Below are 18,431 nucleotides of genomic sequence, written 5' to 3'. Positions count from 1 at the left end.
TGCTGTTAAAACTTATCTTGTGTTACACAAAGACCACGAAACCACCGATCTACTACATATATTGCGGCTTAAGGAGTTTTTTAAATCATATCTAATTTATAAAAAATTTCACGTGAAATTATTGAAGAAATTGATCGAATCGTTGTCAGAGCAGAATATAGCACTGAGAAGCTTAGGCTTCACAGAACTGTCCAATTGTCAACGTTTGAGTACAGCCTACATGCGAACATTTTTCGCTTTGGCGCTGGATAGCGCGATGTATAGCCTGAACAACTCAGAGTCTGCTGTTAAAATGTACCATATGTTACTCAAAGACCACAGAACCACCGCTCAAGTACATGGCGGCTTAAGGAGTTTTTGAAAACAAATCTAATTTTTAAGAAATTTCACCGGAAATTAAGGAAGAAATTTATCTGTATACAAACGCTGTTTTTGTTGTGATAACCGTATCGGTACTGTGCGGAGGGTGGGTTATGACGCAATCTGCTATGGCAGAGCTGACGTCACGTATTGTACTGTTCAAATCATATTTGAAATGTCTATCCATAACGATTAAAAAATCGTTTCTCCGTCAAACGCAACATTAGCGTTCTCATACTTTGATAAAATGTTTGGAAAATTATTTACTATTTTTTAAGGTAACTTCTTTGGGCCACCAGACAATCCTTTTAATGGTCAGGATCGGTGGAGCAGGTAGTTGAAACAGCCTAATAGGTAGAATGTACTGCTGGAGAGGTTTGTAAAATAGACAAACTTCAAAGTGGACGTCCTAAACTTCCATCTTCTTTTCTTAACGTTTTCATGGTGATAGCATAGTTTTGTTTAATAAATTCATTTATTCCTTTGTGTAACCTTTGACACACTATAGGATGATGATTATACAGCTCTGTCACTGACAAAAACAAAACAAAAATCAAATTGCAGGATAAGATGTTTCTTGGCTGTTTTCCAGCCCATATCAGGGGCATCTCCATACAATGGACTGCTGATTGTTATTATTTACCACTTTCCCAATTAGTGTGTCATAATTTGTGTCATAATTATGCTAGGTTGATAACCATGTACCACCATGACTGTCTTGCAACATTGACTCCATCAGCTGTAATAACTGCATGCATTAACTGCATGTATATATGCCCATGTAATGTGAGCAACTTGTAGGGAAATCCCCTCCTAACACTTTGGCAGTTTGCCAGAATAGACTGCACTAACATAATGCAATAGAGCTATGTACAGCAAGATTGTGACTGCATTGACAGCACTAGGCTACCAACAGTTCTTACAGAATTATACTTCTGTACACAGCTACATAATACTACAAATATATTCACTTCTCTCTCTCGTCAAAAGGAAGAAATTAGCTGCAAAAAGTGTGCTCTATCTGTGACATTCAAGATAGAAAGCAGATTCTATGCCCACAAGGCGATGAGTTGGATTTGTTGAATGTTGCCCGATCAGCTGACACAGTTGGCAGTGGTTCAAGTACAGTTCAATATCATATGTACCTAACCTGTACACAGTAAAGGTGTGTTATTCACTGTGTGTTGTGATCATGGCAAACAGTAATGTATTTCTGAGAATTGTGAGTTTGTGAAATGCAAATTTTTGGGGTACACCACTATGTGGGAGGGATCTGCTCAAGGATTTATTGTAGGATGATCCTACAGGATGGATGAATATAAACAATCACACGACTTTGTGCTTGACTTTGATGCAAGCATATACTAAACTAGATGTTGCTAACCTTCAGGTGAACTCTTAGCCAGGGAGGAAAGAGAATCATTGGGAAACTAGACACTTTTACAGAGGTATATCCAGAGATGGGAAATCCACAGAACAATAATTATCAATATATATACAGGAGCAGAGAGGTCATACAAAGGCTGAGCAAGGTACATCTATTATTATTATCTCTTGTTTGTTTCAGTGTATGGTGTACTCTTGCTGTACTGTGACCATGCATATACTTTTGATATTAAGTAAAGTTATGAGAATGGAGCTGTTTTATGGGCAGTTTAACCTTCATAAGCATATAAAAAACATCAAACATTGTAGGATAATTGGGGTGAGGGTGGGGACAAATAAGGTCAAATCACTAGTGGGTAGTTTTCTGTGATGGAATTATGAGTATATATAAGTATATATACGTTCAGTTTGGAATTTTTATTTGTGGTTATATGCATGTATGCAGGGCCGTCTTAAGAGATCACCAAGAATAGAGCGGGGCCCCTCAATCAAGTGAGTTCGAAAAAAGTTGCGTGAAAATTGACATCCTTGACAAGCGCTCAAGCATAGACATGCCTGCATTTACCACCCCTCCCTATGTCGTGCATAAAGCATAAAACTTTAGCTGAATAATTACATACGTGATATATCTAAAAGCTGAAATACATTATAGAAGAGTAATCTTCCAGTTGCCCTCCATCCCTTCCCTCACAATACTGGACTCACCATTTGTAACACCCTTGTGTTGAGTCTAACAACTGAAAGGGGGGTGTAGTCGGTTTTACATAGTTATCTAACGCAACGTAGTCGCTAAGAACATGAAGTATTTTTAAGGGAGGGCCGAGGAACATGAACTTATAGCATGCTCCTCATGGTGAAACATAATTGCACCTATTAGGTGAATTGAGTGTACTGTTAATAGTTTGAGAGACCAGCGTAGGTTCTTATGACCAACTAGACCGGTTTCTGCTCTCAAACTTTATAGGAGAAGCTTCATCAGTAGTAGCCTTTGAATATTTTATATTCGGCCTGGGCGTCTCGTTATCAAAATGCATCTATTTTCTGTGCACAAGTTTTTATGGACTCAAAGTGCAGCTATAAGAGCATCTAAAAGAGCTTCGTGTGAACCTTGAGAGTCAGCTGATTCTTGGTTAGTACAAACCTTGAGTTAACAAGTAAATCTTTGAGATTTTGGGCCTTTTTGTAAGCTAGAATCGGTTCTTTTGGAAACAGTTTGGATAATTCCACGTGTTGCGAGATTAAGTGCCAATGTTTCAAATGTGTGGTTTTGATATGGGGTGTATAGGTGAGCTTGAACACAAGTGGTGGTTCCTTTTGTTAAGGTTTGGTAGTGAGGTATTGCCCACGGTTTTCAAATTTTATGCCTTTCGTGGCTGAGGCAATTTCCTCTTTCTTATAGTTACAGAGTAACAGTTTCTCTGTGTAAGCCTTCGGGGCATTGTATATTCCAGGGTTGCCAACTCAGATTCGAATATTTAATGTCAAACTCTCAAGTGTTTCACCAATTAACTCTCATCACATCAAATTCAATCAGGCATTAATGGCCTATTCAATAAGTTTTCCTCCCATATTAAGACATGGGGTTACTACGATTGCGGGGCCCCTGACATCGCGGGGCCCTGGGCCAGGGCCCAATGGGCCCATGCGTTAAGACGGCCCTGCATGTATGTGTTTTTTTCGTGTGTAATTTGGGGATAACTCTGATGTATATTGATGTATAGTATTTTAATGAGTGGGTCTTAAATAATGTGAAGAGAAAATATTATTATCTCCATTAACAATTAAATGTTGTATGGATTTCAGAAGTGTAGAGAGATATTATTATATCATTGTAATATATTTTTAGTGCTGTTTCATTGTGGTTTTGATTTCTAGTAATGAGCAGTGCCAAACATTTTGGCTATAAATATCTTTGATGATTAAACCTAGAATCCTAAGACCTACAGACTTGTGCTATATCCAAGGGTAAAATTTAGCATTTTGACGTCCAGGAGCCACTTTCTGGGAAAAGTGGCTTCTGGCTCACTGGCTTTTTGGTAGACCTACAAGCTTCTTGTCAGGGACCAGGAGCCAATTTGTAATTTAAACGCAAATAAAATGCATATAGGTGAAACCTCGAACATAGGGGTACGTCCCATGTGTGCAAGCTTGTTCAGACAATGAAGATCTTCCATAAGAATTGGCAACTGACAAGCCTAGGATGTCATGTATGAGAGCCAATTCATGAGCGACAACTTTAAAAAAAAACTTATTGTTATTTGGCAAGCGTACTATGGTTCTATTCCCCAAAGGTTCTTTCGTCACTTATAACTCTACATTATAGTCTCGTGTAATTTGTAGTAGGTAGAACACTAAAAATGTAACATCACTTCTTCCCAACTTATGCTAGGCATACTATACATTCTGCTTTGTATTGCACACTGGAAAATGGTATTTGTAAACAGTACGAAATTTGTCTCCTAAAAGAAAGTGACGAACAACCGTAACTGTGTCACAGAATCATTGAAATGCTGGCCGCACCCATCTTACCCCAAGTAATTCCCATTGTGCGTGATTGTTCATCATAGCAATGTTTTGTTATTACGTAATATACTACATGTATGATGTCATGCAAGATTCAAATTCCTCATGAATCATAAATTTGCTTGTGAAATTTCATCGGTGAAAGGTTTATTCCATGCAGCTCAATCAATAGGGAACTTGTATACAGTAACTGTCAATATACTGTATCTGTTGCTAATGGCTGCTATACTTAGTCCATTTCCTATAAAAATTATCATCTTGAAAACTTTTCATAGGAGTCTTGACTATAAACAGGAGAGGTTTATGGAAAACTTCATCCATACAGTATTTTGCCAAGCTGCATGTGCAGTTTGTTTTGTTTTGTTTAGCTATTAGAACAGCTGTGCTATATGCAGTATTCTGATTGGCTGATGTCACGCTTGAATCTTGAATGATGTCTTTCATGATAATATGGGTACTAGCAGCAATATATTCTGTATGTACTGTTATAGGTACTGGTTGAAGATGTAATTGGTTGGCCTACATACTGTATATGTGTACTAAATATTAAATATTTAAAGTGGTTGCCTTTTTTGTCTATGGGTGGGTGGGGTGTTTTCTTTTGCTTATTATATTGCTGAATATACTGTAATTGCTTTCTAATCCTCTATATTATAACCATACATTAATGAATTAGATAATGTAATAATTTATCATGTTACAAATTTTTTGATGGACGCAGTGTATGGAATTCCGTGGCCTCATAAAAATTAGGTCATTGGGTAAAGATTCTGGCACATATACGCATACAGTGTACTGATGATCAGTTATGTACAGGTGCATTTTCAAGTAGACTATAGTAGAAGATTACCGACAACAGGTGAAAATGCACTCAGTTATTCTAATTGTGATTTCACATTTGGATCTCAATTGTTAATATTCATAGGTGCTGAAAAGTTTTGAATTCAGATAATGGATTTCACCTCCCTTCCAAAGCCTGCCCCCCTTCAAAGTCCCCTCCCATCCCACATTTATTGATCGATCAATCCCTTTCCTCCTTGATTTACACTTGTCTGTTTTTGCAACAAAAAAATTTGTTGGGTCTCTGTTTCTTGATATATATATACAATTATGTATTTTGGTGCGTTTATATTTTTTTTAGAAATATATTTGTTTCCGTCTCCAAAATATATATTTTTGGCAAAACAGAGACAAAATTATATATTAATGTTATTTTTCTGCAAGAAAAATCAAGCAAGCCAAAGTATATTACTGGAATAAACAGAGGACCCAAAATACATGACTCTAATAAAACAGATCGAGACTCCAAAATATCTCTCTCAAAAAAATAATTACACACACACAAGCTACAATATTTTCCCCAAAGAAAACTCTGCCAAAGCACACAAGCCAAACTACATATCTCCAAAAACAGGCAAGCCAAAGTTTAAAACAGCAAGACAACAAAAAGGCAGCATCTGTCAAAGTTTTTCTTGTTTCAAGGGCACTTAAAGGCATTGAAGACTGATCGTGTCCCTACAAAATGCAGACAGTAATGAAACGTGATACCTTGTTATCTTTAGCTGGACCTGAGATGTCCATCGCTGTATTGTTTGTACACTGTGCTGTGGGCAAGGGCGTAGGAACCGGGGGCTGGGGGGCGCCAGCCCCCAGTGAAAAATGTGGAGGGGCGGAAGTATCATTCCGCCCCCCCGCTTCGCAAGTCAGAAAACCCCTTTTTCATTTCCAAATGAGAAAAAAAATCTCATTTGGAGCACCAAATTGCATCTAAGGCCTGGTGAAAATACAAAATTAAGTTTACAAAATGGAGTGGGTGTTGAAGTGTGCTATACTGCACCAAATTGCATCTGAGGCTACCTGGAAATGCAACAAATTCCAAAGGGGAGGGGGACACCCCCTCCCCTTAGACCCCTCCCCCAGGCCGGCCATCAGTCTTCAGCCCCCCACTCAAAAGTACCTTCCTACGCCACTGGCTGTGGGTACTGACCGCAGCCGTATGTACTGACTGTACACTAGTGTCTAATTACCGATGGTAGCAAGCTGTGTGTGTGTGTATTTTCTGGGATCGATGGTGGTGTCTAACACTTCTGTTTAATACACCTCATTCGAAAACTAGGTCAGATTACCGGCATTAGACGTTTCTTTTTGCGCCAGTCTTTACACCCTTTAATGTTCTTACAATGTTTTACTGTAACAAAGAACAGTGATAGTATTTTCTTAAGTTTCATCCAGTACTAGTAATTGTGAATACTAATATTTATTGAGAACTTTTATTTTCCTTTCTCTTGCAGCTAAGATCATAATGTGAAGTTCAAGCAGAACTAGAAAGTTGAAGTGGACATTCATGAAATAGCTGGGTCACCATATATATACAACTATCACATTTGAAAAAAGGAGAGAAAGAAAGCTTGAAGTAAATTTCATCTTGGACAGCGAAGAGAGTTGTTCAGAAAGAATTGACACAGACTTTCAAGAATAATGTAAATTTGTGACCATTCTCATTAGAGTGTTAAGGTAAAGTATATTTTGTTGACAGAGATCTACTGCAGTTCATTTATGGTTACAATTCTTAAGGCTCAGTAAGCTTGCAATCATGCTGGCGTGTGTGTTATTTTGTGTGTGTGTATGTGACAGCCAGCTTATAAACACAATATTTCAAGAAGCACAAGTTGAATCAATGTCATAGCTGGTAGGTAGATGCCCCATGATGTGCAGATATGCCCTATTGTCTTTGGTTCTCATCTCTTGCATATTGATGAGTTGGGCAGGCCTTAACATATAATTCTTATAATGGCAATATCTCTTCAACCCTATGTCCGATTTAGTTCGTACTTACTATGGTGATGTAACTACATAATAAGTATATGCACTTTGCAACAACACCTTTGACCTCATTAATATTCATGAGTTGGTGGGGCTTAATGTGAAATAGTCAAAACAGCTTGTAAACACGATATCTCGATCATCAACCGCAAAGTCACAGACACTTAACATTGTCAAGAATGAGGTTGATTAAAAGACTCTGTACATTTCTTGGCAACTGATATTGTTGTCCTTTAGTAGCTGAGTAATTGAGCAGATTCCATGTACTAGTTGTTCGTGGAATAATTATACTTCATGTGCATATATACATATCATTTTTATGATCGGGAGAAAAGATTCCTGTGACAATGGAAATGAATTGTGACAGTCTTGCAAATTAAGACAATTAATGTATATAGTAAAAAGTATGGAGTATACATAATTGCTAAAAAGTGCTGTCGTATGCCATCTCCTCCCACCCCCCCCCTCATGTATGGTAGAGCAACCACATATCGCTTTAAGCATGTACACTTACTTTCCTCATGAGGATACCTTCTAAACAAGAAAGGGAATGGTTTAACTCTCAAAATCTTTATCTTGACTGGGAATATTTGTGTTTGGTTGAGTCTCAAGGAAGATCTTTATTCTTTATTGATTACCTGCCTCCTGACAACATTATAGCACAAGATCACATGCTCTACCATGTCACAAGTATACTGGTAACCTTTTAAACACGGTACACCCTCGATGGAATAACTCACTGACTTAATCATACTTCTATCTAGGATGCCACCAACTTCAATTCTTCTCAAATCTGAAAATTACCAGATCATTGCCACAAAACTGAATTCCGTATCTTTGCTTCCATAGGACTACATGGATGCCATTTACGAGCTTGAGAGCATGCAGCCTCTCGAGACAGGGTCCAGTGACAAGGACCATAACCTCTCGTCTTTGGATTTTTCCAAATGTTCCACGAGTTCACCATCCTTCTTTGACCAAGGAGGAGATGCCAGCAGTACCGGAAAGCCAACTCTATCAGGGATCAAGTATTCCAGTTACCCTTCAGTTTCATCGCCGTCCACCAGTATCTTTGAATTTCCATCCTTGGACGAATTGGACAACATGGGCTGCGATCTACTGAATGGATTCTGGGATGAAGATCAGGTTCAAGATACGCTCAACAGTAGTGGCTGCGGAGCAGGGGCGCTGAATTTTACCTTTGGTGATACCGGTGACTTTTCTAGAAAACTTAGTGACCTCAAGCCTCCCACTGCTTTTTCAAGTGCCGCTCCAACGTTGACCGAGCTCAACATGGAAGATTCCATGGATTCCCTCTTCAGTCTCAAACCCAAAGCGAGCATTTCCTTGATCAAGAAAGTCACCAAGCCGGCTACTTTGAGCATGCCGGTTACTCCAGATAATCAATGGAAGGTGGTACGAGACGAACACTCCGGCCTGTCTATATCTCCGACTACTTGGAACAATGTCAAAAACTCCAGGGAATTATCGAATACTGGACTTTTCGTCCCAAAGATAAAGACCGAGGTGGTAGAAGGATCGTCCGATAGAGAGAGACCGACGCTGAACGAGAGGCAAGCTTATCCTTCACAAAGAACGGAAGTCAAAATCGAACCTCCCAGGATTGACTTTGCAAATCTGTTTGGTCGAAGGTCACGAAAGACCAACGGTGCGAAGCCAGGGCGTAAGCCCCTCCCTCTCACTTTCTCTGCCTTGAGGATGGGTGGAGAGAACAGGAAGATGTCATCTTCTCCCACCATCAGGAGTAAAGAAGAGAAATCAAACAAGAGGGTGATAATCCATAGCAGTGATGGGTTCCCTAACAAGCATTTTCATGTGAGTTAATCCATCTCTATTATTATTTTAGCTAATGTTTCAAAGTGGTTTCAAATTGTTAGTGCATAGAAGATATGAAAGGTGGGTAGGTGGGCAGGGGAAGGGTGGAGAAGCAGTCGGGTCAAATTCTTAATTCTCCTCGATTGGCTTAGAAAGGAGGGCCCTGTGGTTGTCACAGCCGCATCCTGAGTAAAGTGGGGGAAGGGGGGAGGGGGTTCTCTGTCCGATGTTTAGGACTGATCAACAAATATTGCATTCTGAGTCATGGTTAAACTATGAATTATGTATACATATATAGTTTGCTATGTACGCAATGGCATTGGAGGTGTAAGGACCAATCCACCCCTCGCCCCTCCACACTTTGTATACAAATTAAACTGGGACAATACATTTGTACCCTGGATCGAAGTAATTGTGGCTATACTTGCATCAGGTCCACCAAAAACTACAATAGGAGCAAAATGAGACTACTCAATTTTATTAGTTAGTCAAAATACCTTCACACAGAATTTTATATCCCTTAAATTAAAATTTTATACCTTTTCAGTTTTATGTTTCACAGAGAGCTATGGGTTAACTTTGTTCATGTACTTACAGTATTAACAGAGGCATTTAAGTCATCTTAAACCTATGTTATGGAACTGCTATCAAAGAGTAATACCCCCCCCCCCCCCGCCCACAGCTCAGAAAATTCTCTTTTCCCTCTTTGAGGATCACATGTATCTATTATTCATGCATTATCCTCTATTTTTTTTCATTGCAGTTTTTCTCTTGTTAATAAGCCATTGTAACCAATATAATATTTGAATCCTAAGACAAGACAAAAAAAAAAAAAAGTAGATCAATAGAAAATTAATGTGTATGAACAGTTGAACACACCCTCATAACGACCTTCACATTGTTGTTTTCATCTGCTGTTTGATTCAATATATCTGCATACAATGGGATACTATTTAGGTATTCCCCCCCAGTTTTTTTTTTTCTTTTCTTTTTTCTGTAAAGTTTTTTCTTTGTGCTTGTTGGTCATAAATACAGCTGGGCTTAGAGGTTTCTCATAAAAGTAGCCTGAATGGAAATTTATTTAACAGTACAGGCCTTAATGCTTAAATTGTGTTTATTCCTGAGTTTTGTTCTTGAAAGACAAATGAATACTTTAGGTAGGGTATGATGACGAATGGATGAGATTTATTGATTATATCCTGTTATGATTCTTTGAATTGGTAAATAATTGCCCTCCCTATGGATACCCCTTTTACCCCCTCCCTCTCATACATACAAACACGCATATACATACATACACACACATACATATACGTGCGTACACGCACACATACACCCATGCAGTCATACATTCATACATACATATAGTCATACATGCATGCATGTATACATAGTCATACATACGGTCATACCTACACACATACACACATACATACACACAATACATACATACAGTACAGTAAATAACATCTCTCTCTCTCTGTGCCTTGAAAACATTAATACTTAAACATCGAATCTTTGCCCAGCATGATACATGTAGTGTTGAGTGCACCGTAGCAATGATAGCACACACAACACATGTTTGTATACATACAGGCAGGCCTTGGAGACGAACTTGGCAGGAAGCGGAATTTGAACCTGTGCCAGCTGTACAGTATATGATAGCTACAGCACATTATGCAAAAATGACCTCCTATCATAGGTAATGGGAATTTATAGATGTCAGGCACAGTCAGGTGAATATATTGGCTAGCTAGATGCACATATCAGCTGGGATGTGTTGCAAGTGGTGAATTCATGTGTAATGTTTGTCAGCATTGTTTAGAGGATGGATGTTATGTAATACTGCACAGCTCAATGTTTTTGTGTTACAAGCAATGAATTGAACAGAATTGCTTATTTCATGGGACATTAGTCACTTGGGATTAACTATCATACAAAATAAACTTAGCAATAAATTGTTGACAAACTAAGTATTAACCAGGAATTAATTGTTTTCATATGTTGCAAGTGATGTGCAATGAATGTGTCAAATGGACCTAGAGGAAATTTAAAGGGTGTGAAGACTCGCGCAAAAAGAAACCTAGTTTCGAATGAGGTGTAACAGAAGTGTTAAACACCACCATCGATCCCAGAAAATACACACACTGCTTGCTATACCTTACTTGATTAATAAGTATCTTTTTACATTTTGTAAGCATACGTTAGTAAAACTGTCAAGTATTAACAAAGAAAATTGCAGTTGATGAAGCTAAGAGTCACAACCTCCATCTCTCCTACTTTTTTTTTTCTCCAAATGAGGAAAGATTAATGAACCGTTAGTGATGGTCATGGTAGATCCCTCATCTCTCATCCTCCCAAGGTGCTTCTACTAATCGGTAAAAATCACATCTAAAACTCAAACTGGAAAAGTTTTGACATATTTTACAACTCTATTATATTTGAAATGAGACTTGAATAGTCCAGTTAATAAACTAACATAGTCACATAATTTTTGTGTCAAATTGCATAGATACATTAGAAAGAACTAAAACAAGCTGCCAGCTTTAAGGATTTATAAAGACACCTTCTGAACAATAACTTGAGAAAATGGCCAATAATAAGTAATAAAAAAATATTAAAAAACATCCGTTAGTAGAAAACTATTTTTTTTTTAAATGTTAAACCTTAGCATTTTGATTTAAATAGTTATATAAAATAGCTTTGCTGAACCATTCTTGGGTCTATATTAGAATGTCATATATTACTAATTTAAAAAGTAAGTAAACACATTCTTGGGTGAAGTCAAATTTACAGGTCAACTGTTTCAGTTTCATCAAATTGCAGTCACATGTAAACAAGTAATAGAGTGACAGACTTAGCAAAGAACACTAGCCAAAGTGTTATGAGGGCAAGGTTATGATAACCTCTGCAGTGCATGCAGACAATATCACTATGAGTTGATAATATTTCAGTTAGTTTCCATGCTTTGTAATGCAACCTTCCATAGTTTGTCAAGTTTATGTGCCCAGTGAACAGTCTTGTGCAATAGTAAAATATGTAGTTTATGTATGCTTTGTAATTCCCAGAGTCTGTTAATAGACAGCCATGAATGATGATCATTGTACTAATGGATATTAATTGTTAGAACTTAAGTAATTTGCAGGATGGAAGTAAAATTGATTTCCAACATGAGAGACTATAAAAGTGTATATATGTTAATTACATTCATCTCAAGCAAGCAAGCCTGTTTTTGTATCTCCACACAGAAAGAGGTTGAAGATGACGATGATGACGACGATGATGATGATGATGATGAAGGGGTGGAGTCACATGACGAGGGCTTGGGCAGCGAGAACGAGGAAGAGCATCACGATTACAATGAGGATGATGAAGATGACTTGGCAGATGATGCCAGCGACATCTCCGAGGAAATTGGTGAGGAACGACGACGATGTTTACCTGTCAAAAGTATATTAAATGTTAACCTCTAAATTACTACCCGAAGATGATCATGACTTATGTATTTATCTTGCTCGTGTTCCTTAATTGTCCTAGTAAGGATTGAGCTATGAACGTACCTTGTCAGAGGAGACTTGTCAAGGTATCGGTATTATTCAAACACAAGTTTAATTGTTAGACAACGTTGAGGTTGTTTGGCCTACCTAACATGCAATTGTCTCATCTTCAGCATGTTCAGAACTCTGCAGCTCATATGGTCTTGTCAAAAAGGTCTCGTCATATTATACAAATCCTGAAAGACCTGCATCGGGCCTCCTGTCACTTACAGAAATTGTTTTTAAGCTAATGCTGATTGTCTATAAGTCTCTTCACAATATGGTGCATTTATACATCTCTGTAACTTCAAGAATATATTCCCGACCCGCAATCTTCGTTCAAACGATATGTTACTGCTCAGGGAATCTAAATCCGACCATTCTTGGGGGATAGAACTCTTTCATTTTCTGCACAGCGATTATAGAATATGTTACCACTTGAAATCAAGACAGCTAAGAGTGTATCCTCCTTTAAAAAGAAGCTCAAACACTCACCTTTTGCGCTTTGAGGGCCCTTTTCTGGGTGAATACGTGCGCGTTATAAATCTTTGTTATTATTATTACATTCTTTGAAAAGTTACGTTAATTAATTGTCCTCATTACATATATCCTATTAATTAATTAGGTAATAAATCACTTCATATTTTTGTTAGTACTGCATTTTTAAGAATTGAAGAGTTCTGTTCTGCAATAACGCTGAAGATCACGATTTTAAAGCGGAAGCTGTTCACAATCGTTTATTTTTGTTTGACAAAGTGTACGCCCTAGCAAATGAGAGGGCGCATTGTTGTTATTGAGTATAAATATTGCCAGGGCATAGAAGTTGACTAAGTTTAAGAAACACCAGTTGTATCTATTCATATAATATTTGTCGATAATATCGATCCTCGTCTATACTAATTTTATTCCCTTTATTCATCACTCCTCGTTTACACGATTATTCTCCAAGATTTTGATTCAATGCATCGTCATGCCACTTGCTCCCACCCTGACATTTGATAAAAATTCTATATTAAGGTACCATTTGTTCCTTTGCTCATTTCACCATAGTGGTGCAATCCTTATATTATAGTATCTAGACAATAAATAGAAGATCAAAAGTCACTTCATTTGTCTCTTCCAACAGAAGTTTTAGGGTAATCTCTCCTTTCACCCCTGAGAGGGTAATCTCTCCTTTCACCTCCTCAACATACCCACCCAACCCCTTTGCTAACACCACTTTCCCCCATCAAGTTATATCTCATAGTTAACCAAAAACTTACAGTTCCTTAAATGTTTTGTTCACCTTTCCTTGTTTCGTATGCAGCACCTCTTAGCCTGTCTTTAGATCCAAGTAACCAAGCGGGTGGCTCTCAAGTGAGATCCCGGAGGAGTGAGTACGATGACTTCACCCCAAACCCCGAGAAGCTTCTCTTCATCGGCAGAGAACTGCAGAAATTGAACAACATCATTCACGACATGAAGCCTACAGGTGATCCGTCCTCTTCATCTAGAAACAAAACCAGGAGGGAGAAGAATAAACTGGCCTCAAGGTAAAATAAAAATCCCTCGACAATATATGCCATGATTCCTTACAGCTATAATCATGTTTGGATGCGATAATTGGTTGTAATTCGGTGTTGCTACGAGTTTAAAGGCATTGAAGACTCGCCCCAAACTGTGCGCCGCGCTCTGAAAAAGTTAACTTTCCGTTGCTTGCAAGTGAAGTTTTCTGCTTGTCGCTACAAAATGCAGACAGTAATGAAACGTAATACCTTGTTATCTTTAGCTGGACCTGAGATCCATCGCTGTCGTTTATACACTGTGCTGTGGGTATTGACCGCAGCTGTAAGTACAGTAATGACTGTACACTAGTGTCTAATTACCGAAGGTATAGCAAGCTGTGTGTGTATATTCTGGGATCGATGGTGGTGTCTAACACTTCTGTTACACCTGATTCGAAACTAGGTCAGATTACCGGCATGAGACGTTTCTTTGTCTTCACACCCTTTAAGATTTTACAATTTAGAGCCAGATTTAATTAAGTAATTTCTGTATATATAGTACAGTATAGCATGCCCTTTGTGGATGGTAGGAAATTTGTTTCCTCTACACTTCCGTGAAATGTTCACTGCAGATTGAATCTTGCATTCTGTTAGCAAATCATCACCAATCTTTCTGAAAACAGGACATGATTGACAGCATATTATTCATATAATATAGCTAGTATTAGAGGAGTAAAAACTCAATACCTGTTTCTTATTTTTTTAATTTTTAATATTTAATATTTTTTGTCACCATGTAATCACTAGTTTAGTTATCAACAATTAGTATTGATGATTCAATTTTATCCTTATGTTTTATTTAATTAAATTTGCTAGTTTAATTCTATTTTGATTTTGTCATGCATTCATAGTAGTTTTAATCATATGGAAACAGTCAACCAAAACTGGTCTTCGTGATTTGAAGGTGGAGTTGATTTTGAAGCTTACATACTGCTCTCTGTAATAATTACTGATTTTAGCATTGAATAGAACCAAAAGCTGCTAACACTAACAAACAAAAAAAACATCTTTCACATATTTTGACTTGCTACTGTTTTTCCAACAAACTCACCAGATGTGTTTTGCAACTTTAGAATGATAACGTTGTGCCCACCCATCAGTTTCTTTGTTGTGATGGAAATATTTTGGAGAATAATTGTCATTGTCCTACTTTATGATAAACTTGGGGAAGCAAAACCTTGAAACCTCAGTTGTGTTTGTGGTAATTTGCAGGTTTTAGGTGACTTGTTAATTGAGTCCTACTGTGTACAACAGAAGCGCAGTCAGTCTCCACAGAACACAAAGGGACAAGGTTGTTAATAACTGCTTCACAACAAACAGAAAGAAAGTTCAAATACCATATCTGCTAGCCAGACTGTGAATGGCATTAGACAGCACTCGTGATTGTGTGTGTATGACTGTATCCAGGTCAATGCTTGTCACACCCATGTATAGTTTTGTTACCATGGTAGCTGCTGGATAAACTCCAGGGATGTTATATTGCAAGCAAGATTCTTTTGTATACAACGTGTCTTGGTCATGCATTATGCCTTCACATGATACACGAATGTTAAGGAAAAAAGCTCTATGGAAGCATATCATTGAGAAGAATATGACGTCAGCCTGAAGGGCCATTGAGGTGATTGTTTTCTGTGAAGCTTTTAGTCTTGTCAAGTGATGCTCATGTTTCATACTAGTATATATAAAACAATTAACGACAGCATGGATATTGTTCTTCCTGTATATTTTGGCTTCAGTGCAAATTATTGTTCCAGTTTCTTTGTTCTTTGAATGTATGTATGAACTTGATGGAAAGATCTTATCTAAAAGTTTGTTGTAGATGAAGGCATTTCAGATTGATGCAATTGTAGGGTTGTCTGCAATTTTTTGCCAGAAAGAAACAGGGTTGCCAGTCTTTCTGTGATGTAGTTAATGGCCAAATCCGCAGCCAAAATTAATTGGACGAAAAACAAACAGTTTCAAGGTTGCTGTTATTTTGTGACAGTGGACCCTGTATGTGGGTAGGAATTATGTGGGTTTGCAATTCGTTATTGGGGTTACCTAGCTGAACATGATAGGGAATGAAATGTGGCAAAAGAGTGCTAATGTTTTTACCAAAGCATAGGCCTATATGCAACATTCAGTGGGACCGAAGAACATGAAATATATGAAATCAATGTTCTTTAGGAGAATAACACAAGTCTCAGCAACCTTTTATCTTAAAAGAAAACAATTTCCAGAAAACACCAAAATGCTATTTGGCCCACAGAATTTTGAAAAATGCCAAATTTGTGATTTAAGTGTGTAAGATATTTATATATATGTATATATATAAATAATAACATAAGTGCAAGTCTGTGACTCTTAAAGGCTTCTGTACTATGTTACTCACTATTTCCTAGAAAATGTAAACAATGGGGAATTTCCTATTAGGGGTTATGACCTTCCTGCTTATTGGGTGAAGGATTGTTTTGAGCTGTTTATCTGATCAGGTGTAGATTTCAATACTTACAGTGTAAGGTCCATATACACCCCCAAAGTAGCTCACTTGTGTTTGTTTATAAAAGAAAAAACAGGTGACATTTTAGGAATATGTCAAGGGAAATACAATACATGCATTTTGCTATATAATTTTCCATATCGTTTCTGTTATTTTGTTATATTAAACCCTTGCTTTGTGTTAGTCAGGGGTGGATTACCGAGCAGAGTAATAGTTATGATGTGTTTTACTGCATTTGTAGAGGTTTATTATATTAAAATGTGAGGAATTTTACTGATAGAGATCTATCAAATATACTATGAATTTATACTTGGTAGGTATTTGTGCTAGCTGTATTTTTAACACTTCACTCCAATCCTGCCTAAGTAATATAACATATATACCACTTTACTGCTTAGGCAGCCTCAAACATGCCAACTTTCCTGGTTTTGCTGGGAGTCTCCCCATTAAATGCAAAGTCTTAAACTCTTGTAATGTTATGTGCTAACCTCCCATTAAATTCTGACTAATCATTTTTTTAAATTTTTTTTTAATCACCTTCAGAAAAGAATCATGTTTATGCTTTTAACCTGTGTTTGGAAGGTGAAGAAAATCCATACTTTGTTTTTAGGGAAATAAGTATGTGAAATTCTGATGCTGTTGTGTTCTGCAGCGATAACGTTAGTGCTGTGATTACTATGTAAAACTCAAAAATGGTTTCAATTCTCTTTAAATTTCCCTTAAATCTACTGAGTTTTGGAATGGAGAATTGTAAGTCTCCCTATTTTTGTGAAAGACAGGTTGGCAGGTGGACCCGTTGCAATGTAAAGTCATGTGAGGAGGCCTTAGCCTCATACAAGACTGTAAACCTTCAACTTTTTTTTCTTTTATTTTTTTATGCAAAAACAGAAACCGATCAGTCTCAAGTCACCAAAATTCATTTTGTTCTTTCAGAGCTTGCCGACTGAAGAAGAAAGCACAGCATGAAGCGAACAAGTTGAAGATTAAGGCATTAAAAGATGAACATGGTAAGAAAACAAATTTGATCTTAGACCAGCAATTATAGGTTGATAAACGGTATTGAGTTAGAAAACTGAGAACAGTGAAAAAAACTTCCAGCCTCTACAGGTTCGAACCCCGTCATTTCACTTCATATGCGGACATCCTAACCAATTAGGGTATGGATGCTGATTGTATGTCCAGAGGTTGGAACCAGTAAGGAAGATCGTCATTCCACTGGAGGCTGTTTCCACCTGTGTTGAACAATGCTAGCTCTGTTTTGGTGACATGTTTTGCCTTACTCTAGAGATCAAACATGGTGCTAACCAACACAAATATAAATTTACATAGATACATATAAATATATATTCATATAAATAAAAATATATCTCACTCAAGATCCAGCCTTTCTCTAAATACAGCATACTTGTATAACAGGTTTTTCTGTTATTCCTATATATATATATATATATATATATGTATATATATATATATATATATATATATATATATATATATATATATATATAGCCTAGTGGTTAGAGGCCTGGGTTCGAATCCCGGTGGAGGCTGGAAGTTTTGTTAAGCTCCACACCCATGAATGTACCAAATTAAACAGATTTAAACCCTTAGATTCAAGTATAACAGATAGTTAATTGTACAGGACTACCTTCTTTTCCTCTCAGCCTGTCTTTCTGAAGCCGTAGAACAAGTGAAACAGGCTTTGAAGAGCTACCATGAGAATCCTGGATTTGTTGATGCTTCACACCTGAGTAGCAGGCTAGAACAGATGATCAATAGAGCCCTAGGTAAGCAAATAGTTAAAAAGGAATGCACAAGTCCAACATTCTCTGTAGAATTAAATATACTTGTAACTGTTCTCATGTTATAGAAGAGGTGTTGATCGACATTGGGGCTGGTGTTAAAATATATCACACCCATCAAAATAACAAGGTTGGTGAAAGT

The 18,431-nt window shown here is 37.4% G+C and overlaps 1 protein-coding gene across 4 annotated transcripts in view; it reads left to right on the top strand.

The window, feature by feature from the left end:
- The window catches only part of LOC139968038 (uncharacterized), a 39,341-nt gene that overhangs the window by 14,909 nt on the left and 6,001 nt on the right, over positions 1-18,431 (top strand). For 3 of the 4 annotated variants that reach the window (XM_071972336.1, XM_071972339.1, XM_071972338.1), the window contains exons 2-7: positions 6,561-6,783; positions 7,942-8,928; positions 12,177-12,345; positions 13,771-13,996; positions 17,421-17,494; positions 18,152-18,274. In XM_071972336.1, the coding sequence (XP_071828437.1) occupies positions 7,948-8,928; positions 12,177-12,345; positions 13,771-13,996; positions 17,421-17,494; positions 18,152-18,274 (1,573 nt within the window). In that variant the 5' untranslated portion in view covers positions 6,561-6,783; positions 7,942-7,947. Of the gene's footprint in view, positions 1-1,577; positions 1,893-6,560; positions 6,784-7,941; positions 8,929-12,176; positions 12,346-13,770; positions 13,997-17,420; positions 17,495-18,151; positions 18,275-18,431 lie in introns of those variants that run through there. The other variant, XM_071972340.1, reaches the window with a different exon arrangement.

This window comes from Apostichopus japonicus, chromosome 5 (genome assembly GCF_037975245.1).
Source record: "Apostichopus japonicus isolate 1M-3 chromosome 5, ASM3797524v1, whole genome shotgun sequence".
In the NCBI taxonomy this organism is placed as follows: domain Eukaryota; kingdom Metazoa; phylum Echinodermata; class Holothuroidea; order Aspidochirotida; family Stichopodidae; genus Apostichopus; species Apostichopus japonicus.
The sequence above is the reverse complement of the archived record's forward strand: the minus strand, read 5'-3'. Positions and strand labels throughout refer to the sequence as shown.